Source organism: Lactuca saligna, chromosome 8 (genome assembly GCF_052625555.1).
Source record: "Lactuca saligna cultivar CGN05327 chromosome 8, ASM5262555v1, whole genome shotgun sequence".
NCBI classification, from domain to species: domain Eukaryota; kingdom Viridiplantae; phylum Streptophyta; class Magnoliopsida; order Asterales; family Asteraceae; genus Lactuca; species Lactuca saligna.
In genome coordinates this window covers 89,697,739-89,705,532 of record NC_136424.1, presented here as the reverse complement: position 1 = coordinate 89,705,532, position 7,794 = coordinate 89,697,739, and the positions used below count along the sequence as shown (strand labels likewise).

The following is a 7,794-nucleotide window of genomic DNA, read 5'->3' as shown; positions in this document are numbered from 1 at the left end:
TGAAAGTGAAAAGAATGAATGGTTCCTCTTTCTTATTTGTTACTGTTGAAACAATTGCTCAAACACATATGCCCTCATATCCAACAACACAATATGCCCCACGTACTCACCACTAAACAAACATAATCATGCATTGTTGTCCCATTTTAGACATAATTAAAAAAACACTAAAATCTACGCTTGATTGTGGTTTTAAGCTCCTGTTTGTCCGTTCACATCGCTAGTTTTACCAGAATCATCAAGTAACGGTGAAGGTGATGATCCAAAATTTTGTGGCACTCCATTCATCATTTCTTCACCGATTTTATTCAACCAATTGGAATTCTCGTTTGCTCCACCGGCTGTATGCATGCCATAAAACGAATTATTATGATTAACTAACAATCAAAATTAATAGCATAAATCGTTGTTGGTGATTTAATGTTATCAATATATTTTAGTGTAATTATATTTACTATTGAGACATACTGAGTTCGGTTTACTATTTAAAGCTAGAGGTGCGGGGTGCACACTCAAATGTAAACTCAAAAATACGAGGGTTAGAGGCAGTGTCCCTTGATACGGGGTTCCAAGGGACTACGTCCCTTGCGGGGTCCAAGGAGCTCTTCCCACGGCGTTGGTTCAGCTAAAATAGTCTATGACATCATGATGATGTGATAGTTGGTTTTGTCTTATAACCACCATTGTAACTATCCATTTAGCACCATTTTGTGTACAACCAACTTTGGCCATCTTCCTTCTATAAAAGGAAGATGAATGTTCCATGGGAAGGGTTAACACTTTTGATACCCGAAGTTGATTTTGTGAATCTATCAGTCTCTCAAAAACGCAAAATAGCAACGTATTTTTCTGTGTTTCGAATTTGTAACTGTCGTGCTTGGATTATCCCAAATCAGATTCCGTGATACCCCTTTCAATAGAGTCGAAATTAATCACAGTTTGATTTTGGAAAGTGATTACAATCAGGATTTTTGAATTATCCAAGTTTATATTGATATTCTTAGACCCAAAATCTAACCATCGTCACAATTATCAATGAAGAAATGATGAATGGGGCACTAGCGATTGGCCAAATATATACTATTAATACTATATATATAAGCAACGCTAACCTGTAGCAACTGGCTTATTATTGTCTTTGACTGCTTTCTTTTTCTTACGCAAAATGACGATCACACCGATAGCAATCCAGATGAGAAAGAATGTCGGGATTGAAGTGCCGAGTACTGCTGGTAACGAGCTGCTTTTCTTCTTCTTCTTGCTGCGAGATATGGTGGTGCTCTCCGGAGATGAACTCACAGTCCCCGGAGATGAATTGACAGTCCCCGGAGATATCGCACATGACTTACCAGATGTACACACTGAAGGATTTCCAGTGACACTGTTCAAAATCCGGAAAAATGGAAGATGAAAGCTTATTTACAGTGTATGCATGTAAAATAAGAGAATTAATGAGATGAAAGCTTATTTACAGTGTATGACAAGTTAAGAGAATTATCCAACTTACGTTAATCTCAATTTGTTGTTATTTGATAATGAAGTGGGTATAGGTCCACTAAACTCATTATTTGCCAAATTCCTATAAATAAAAGTTAATGAGATAATTTTCTTATAAGTCATTGCTTATTGCTTCAATTTATCATAATAAAATATATAGTTACCGATCACTACTAATCATAAACAACAAAATATACTTACAATTGTTGGAGATTAGTCATGGTGCCAAGAAAACTAGGAATTTCTCCATCCAATGTATTATTGTGCAAGTCACTGAAAACCAGAGAAGACAAATATTTCAAAATTAAAATGCTTAAAGTCAATCAATATAACAGGTTAGAATTGGTCGACTCACATTATCTCAAGAGCGTCCATGGAACTAATGTCTGGAAGTTCACCCGAAAGCTTGTAGCCGTTAAGATACCTGTAAAATTTAAATTATTCATATGATTCAGTCAAGTGTGAAGGAAATAAATCCGTCACAAACATAGTAAGTGATATTGTGATGAAAAGATTACCCTTCACAAATAAACACTTTAGATTTTTTTTTCTTACAATACAAAACCAGTCAAGGTTGAGAACATTTACAACGAGGTTATACGAGGTGGCGTCTCATTACTGCAATTTAGCCAGTCCCACGAATACGGTGCGGGAAGACACGGGTCGCCGCTCCATTCTCCCAACACATCAAATGTTGTTTGTAACAAAGCTAAAGCCACAACTGTTTTTCGTTTAAAACGAATCAAATAAAAAATAATCATAAATAAACTTTATCTTAACAAATCCAAAAAGCAAAAAAATTCGGAATTGAATACTACCGACCATCATTGCTATCTGTCCCATCGGTTAAAACTCCACTAATATTAAACGTCTCGATGGCGTTTATGATAGGTGGGAGGTCAGAATCAGTAGTAGCAATTAAAGAAATATCCGTGATTGAATCCACTGTGTAATTATAAAGGTAGCGTACAATCATGGTCCTGTAGGGTGGTGAAATTGGATCTGATATTGAACTACTTGATGAAGTTGTCGTCTCGTAAAACCTAAATGACCTCATTTGCTAACTTCTGAGAAGTACATTGTCATAGACACAGGAGTATTCAAAGGGGAAATGGTTCCCAAATACAAACTATCCGACGTGCTGTTTACTGTAATTGCGTTTGCAAATATTCCCGATGGGGGGTCATTGGCTCCAGTGGGGTCAATAAGAATTGCGTCGTTTGTGATTGTCTTTGCCTTGGTTCCACCAAGAGTGGGTCTCCATATTCTGTCATAAGGATCTTGTGGGAATCTGAAATGTAAACGTTGTTAAAAGTCAAAAGTCGATGACGATAAGTTAGAAGTTTTCACTGCTAAGGATGTGAGAATCTATATAATATGGCTCTTAATTTGAAAAGTTAACTGCTTAAAAAGAAAGTTTTTGAAAATCGTGCCTTATGATTCCACTTGCACCATAAGAAAACCTGTTAATCAAGAACAAAGCCCGATCTACATCAACTTCGCTATAAACATCTGAGTTGACACTGCGAACTTCAAGAGCCGACATAAAAGGGAATTGACCGGACTTTGTTTGACCCACACACACACTAACGGTGTCTCCTTTTGTAACATAAGTGGCTTCGTACATTTGTAGCCCACTATTCGTCGTCTCGACAGTTGTCCAAAAGTTTCCATCAAAGTGGAGATCAAAAGTTGGAGGACTTGACAATCCGTCATAGTTTCCATAATTGAAACTTGCCCGAACTAGCACTTTTTCGCCTTTTGTAACTGGGGTAGAATAACAGTTCTTTTTTCGAGTGGTGAAAACTCTAAGAGAGTTTAACTCAGTAGATATCGAGTTAGTTGACTGAACTACTCGAGCAAACCCATTTGAGATTAAAGTTGCATCTGGCATCCAAACCATTAGGTTATCATCGGTGTAGAGCACCGATTCCCGACAATTTACGCTCCAAAACACTAAAGTCACATTCAGAAAAAACAGATCGATATTAAAAGGTAAATGTGAAGCCAGATTTTTAAACCTCAAGTGGTGCATGTGTGATTTTTTTATTATCAATGAATGAAGAAAATGTTAAACGATTCTGGTGAGGATTACCTTGACCCGAAACCGAAAGTGCAAGTTGAGATAGGAGAAGAACCGAAAACAAAATGAAATGTGTAGCCATGATTATGACTTGTGAGAGTTTGAAGCTTGATTTGTGAGGTGTATATACTGGAACTCATTTGACTTTAAAAAGGAAGACTCTGGACTTGAAGGGCGTTAAATTTGCTTATTATCGTTTTTATGCATGCATGTGTATGGTATTCGCTGTTAAATGAGAAGTAGTAACAATAAAATATATAGTTTATAACAATTAAAGAATACTCTTGTGTCTATTTTTGAATAACTTGATTAAAGGGAACCTCAAATTTGCTTATCCTCGTTTTGTATGTGGTATTCGCTGTTAAACTTAAATGATAAGTGAGGTTGTTCCTTAATGATATTGATATTTCTTTCAAAGATATTGTATGTATGAAAATCTTATTGTTTATTGGCTGTAAGTTCTAGTAAATCAAGGATGCTGACTTTAGTGGGATCGTTAACGTTTACTTTAATGAGTCAACTATCGGAAAATATGCATTTGCCAGGCGACTCCTTGACAAAAATGAAAAAAGATGAACTGAATATGAAAAAAAAATTATTTGAAACAATTATTTTGAAAAGATTTATAAAGTTATTTAATCTGCTATAATCTTATTGAGGGTTACTGCCAAGTTAATGTTAAAAATAAAAATTAAGTAAAATAAATAAATAAAATAAAATAAAAAAGAAGAAGAAACCCACACAGATGATAAATTTAAAGCGTCAGACTTTTAGAAATTAATTGAACATTATACTTTTTATAGAAAAACTGATTTGAGATATGAATGAGAGTAAAGTAATCAACTCTAATATATTGTAGAGTTCTGTCAAGGGGTGATAGGAAGCCTCCCGATTTATTACTTTTATACATACAAAGCCCTTAAATAGGGTTAATGATCAAGAAAGGTAATCAAGTTTTATTTTTGTTTATATTTAGGTAATCATGTATTTTTCGTTTATATTTGATTATCGAACTTGTTTGACATGTTCAAAATAGGGTAATATGACCGGTAATCACTACTACACAAGTTATTTAATAGTGCGGTTATTTTTATTTTTTGATGCGTACAGCATCAAAAAATAAGATAACCGCACCATAAAATAGTTTTATTAGTACGGTTTCCGAAAATCGCACCATTAAAGCATTTTTTAGGTGGTTTCCCAAAACCGCACTAAAAAAAGATTTTGAAAACGCCTCAAAAAACAATTAAAACCGCCTCAAAAAATAATTTGCACTAAAAAACATTCAACCACACCATTAATCTTTCCTTTAAAAATTTCATTCGAATTTTTCATTCTTCACGAGATCCATCCAAATTTTATCCAAAGTTTTCATGTTCAAGCAAGCTACTAGTTGGTTGATCCTTTGAAATTTTCATTTCCCTCCTATATTTCGTTTTCCTTCTATATTTTCATTTCCCTCTAAAAGTATGTGTGTCCTGCGTGTGCTTTACCCCTTTTTATAGACAACACAAGAAGTATATCTGTTTTCTTCTTCCTTATTTTCTTTTTCTGATTAATGTTTGGTTTGTTTAAGGTGAAATAAGTTGGTTGATCGGAAATATATAGGAGATGGTGGTGCTTCGATGGTTCTCAGTAAAGGCACGACATTTGTTGTCGGTGTTGACAGTGGTTAGTGGTGGAGATGGAAGGTATGCAGATAAACTAATTTTTATTCTTCTTCCTTTATTTTACTGATTTACATTTGGTTTGTTAAAGGTGGAAAAAACGATGATAATTGGGGATGTTAGGTGTTCTTTATGGCTGTAATGGTGGTTTCCGACAAAGGTAGGGCAGATGGTGATGGTGTCAACTGGTGGTGGTTTATACTCGGTTATAAAGGAGGTCAATGTAGAGATGCTCGCCGGTTGTTAATGGTGATAAAAAAGGTGTGGCTTGGTGAATCTTGTGTTCTCGGCAACAAACACGCGATAGAGATGATGGTGGTTTCCGGTGGGATGGTTTTTTTGGTGTTGTTTGCATTTTTTTGGACAGTTTTCATCATTTTATGGTGCGGTTTGTATTTTTCCTCTACTATTTTTTGGTGCGGTTTTGACTATTTTGGAGGCAGTTTTATAACCGCACTATTAAATGAGGGTATTATTTGATGCGATATTTTTTAATGCGGTTCAATAACCGCATCAAATAACTATTTTAACCGCATCAACAAATCATTTATGTACTAGTGAATTATGGTAATATTACCTTATTATAAACGGATCAAACAAGTTTATTGGTCAAATGTGTACGAAAAAAAACATGGTTACCTAAATACGGACAAAAACCAAAGTTTCTTATCCGTTTTGGTAATAATGGACAAGAACCATCTTAGGGACTATGTGCGCTAGGATCATGCTCCGACAATCAATGAACAATTAGGTTAGACTTGGTCTAACCCAATTTAGTCCCGGCTAGTCATGGGCTAAGTTGTGTTGCTCAGTCTTCAAAACACATACAACTTAGCCCCTTAAACGTATACAACTTAACCCCTAACTAGTTGGGTCTAAACTGGGTTGGCCCAAGACTTAACCATCTCCTCATACAAAAGATCGGACAACTCAATTTCATTTCACATCAATGGATCTTATGACTACTTGCACTTAACATAAAGAACCCAATATTACCATAATAGGTAAGGAACTTTGGTTTTTGTCCATATTTAGGTAACTATATTTTTTCGTACACATTTGACCTGTTCATAATAGGGTAATGTTACCGCTAATTACCGGTCATATTACCTTATTTTGAATAGGTCAAACAAGTTCAATGGTCAAATGTGAACGAAAAAAACATGGTTACCTTATTTTGAATAGGTCAAACAAGTTCAATGATCAAATGTGAACGAAAAAAACATGGTTACCTAAATATTAACAAAGACCAAAGTTCGTTACCTTTCTAGGTCACTAACCCTTAAAATAATTCAAATTTTGGAGTACTAGAGGATAATGATTCTTGAAATTTTCCACCGAAAGCCCCAAAAGTTTTCAGCTATACGAAGTTTTGGAGTATGGTCAAGAGAGTGCAAAATGACGTCAAGAGTACGTAATTTTTATGTTTCTTAGATTTTAATTGAATGTTATGTATTTTTTATTTTAAACTAATAAATAAACCCATGGTGAACCATATGTTGGTTTCTTTTGGTTTTTTCTATTTTGAAATGGGCTTTATTATTAGACCCGTATTTTTATTGATGATGTTGGTAAATAATAAATTCTTTTTTTTTTCCGGTTTTCTCTTGTTTGAGGTGGATTGGGACACATCTGGAATTCTAATCTAAAAAGTTTGTATTATTATTGTTAATGTTGGTAAATGCTCTTTTCATATTTTTTTTCTCTTGTTTGAAGTGGTCTTTACTGTATATTGAAAAAGGTTACGATGGGAGCATATAAACGATATTCGGAATACTAATTGGAAAAGTCCCCGAAACAATATTGTCTTTGCGATGTAGGCAATGATCCTTAAGAAAAGTCATTAGCAACAAACATATAAAGAAATGCGATGTAGGTGATCATAGGTGAATACGATATAGGAGATGACCCATAGAATAATTCCTTATGGAAAAATAAATACAGAAAACGGGGATGGGTAATCGGATTAAATGTTTAATATGGAACATGTGAATAAAGAAATTAACTATATTATTGTGGGTTGAAAACCCTATGTATCTCACCAGGTTTTCCAACCTAACTCACCCAGTTTATTTGTATCACGGGTATCGATGTGAAGATACATTACACTGAAAGATTAAAGGAGATGTAGATCATTAGTATAAATTAATGTAAGATTTGTTTATATTTATGTTTTGTATCGGTTATGACACCTCATGTTTTGAAAAGATATCAATATTGAACGTTTTGTCACACCTCCAAACCAGGACAACAGAAACGTCTGGGGCGGATGGAATGACTTCATGTACAATATCATTATAATTAAATAGTAATGAAACATAACAATACAAACATTCATACATTGAGAATTTAAATATTAAATTGTTTACAAAAATTTCCGTTTGTTCATAAGTGAATACAAATGACTTAAAAACAGTAAACATGAAACGATGACGTCGGCCCTTAAGAAGTATTGAATACATGTCTACTGGTTTCCTGAGAGTACCAGTGATTTGAAAAACGTCAACATTGAATGTTGGTGATTTCATAAGCATTTTGTAACGACCC

At 34.4% G+C, this 7,794-nt stretch overlaps 2 protein-coding genes across 2 annotated transcripts; both read right to left on the bottom strand.

Moving 5' to 3' along the window:
- LOC145012397 (putative leucine-rich repeat receptor-like protein kinase At2g19210) lies at nucleotides 1–2,604 on the bottom strand. The gene is made up of 7 exons (XM_078971196.1): nucleotides 2,320–2,604; nucleotides 2,086–2,218; nucleotides 1,853–1,921; nucleotides 1,699–1,770; nucleotides 1,508–1,579; nucleotides 1,113–1,381; nucleotides 1–341 (listed from the first exon to the last, which is right to left on the bottom strand). The coding sequence occupies exons 1-7, from the start codon at nucleotides 2,552–2,554 to the stop codon at nucleotides 193–195; spliced, it is 999 nt and encodes a 332-aa protein (XP_078827322.1). The 5' UTR covers nucleotides 2,555–2,604; the 3' UTR covers nucleotides 1–192.
- LOC145009885 (uncharacterized protein At1g24485-like) lies at nucleotides 2,558–3,662 on the bottom strand. Its single transcript, XM_078968510.1, has 4 exons — nucleotides 3,593–3,662; nucleotides 2,961–3,453; nucleotides 2,624–2,788; nucleotides 2,558–2,564 (listed from the first exon to the last, which is right to left on the bottom strand). The coding sequence occupies exons 1-4, from the start codon at nucleotides 3,660–3,662 to the stop codon at nucleotides 2,558–2,560; spliced, it is 735 nt and encodes a 244-aa protein (XP_078824636.1).
- Between the last annotated feature and the right edge of the window lie 4,132 nt (nucleotides 3,663–7,794).

What these genes read in the sequence shown, in the direction of transcription:
- LOC145012397 (XM_078971196.1), bottom strand. Translation starts at nt 2,554, where the DNA reads ATGAGGTCATTTAGGTTTTACGAGACGACAACTTCATCAAGTAGTTCA. An exon ending in CCACCTCGTATAACCTCGTT is followed by an intron (nt 1,922 to 2,085) that starts GTAAATGTTCTC and finishes TAAATTTTACAG; the next exon opens with GTATCTTAACGGCTACAAGC. An exon ending in TAATAAGCCAGTTGCTACAG is followed by an intron (nt 342 to 1,112) that starts GTTAGCGTTGCT and finishes GCATGCATACAG; the next exon opens with CCGGTGGAGCAAACGAGAAT.
- LOC145009885 (XM_078968510.1), bottom strand. Translation starts at nt 3,662, where the DNA reads ATGGCTACACATTTCATTTTGTTTTCGGTTCTTCTCCTATCTCAACTT. An exon ending in ACTTTCGGTTTCGGGTCAAG is followed by an intron (nt 3,454 to 3,592) that starts GTAATCCTCACC and finishes ATGTGACTTTAG; the next exon opens with TGTTTTGGAGCGTAAATTGT. An exon ending in GCTTTGTTCTTGATTAACAG is followed by an intron (nt 2,789 to 2,960) that starts GTTTTCTTATGG and finishes TTTACATTTCAG; the next exon opens with ATTCCCACAAGATCCTTATG.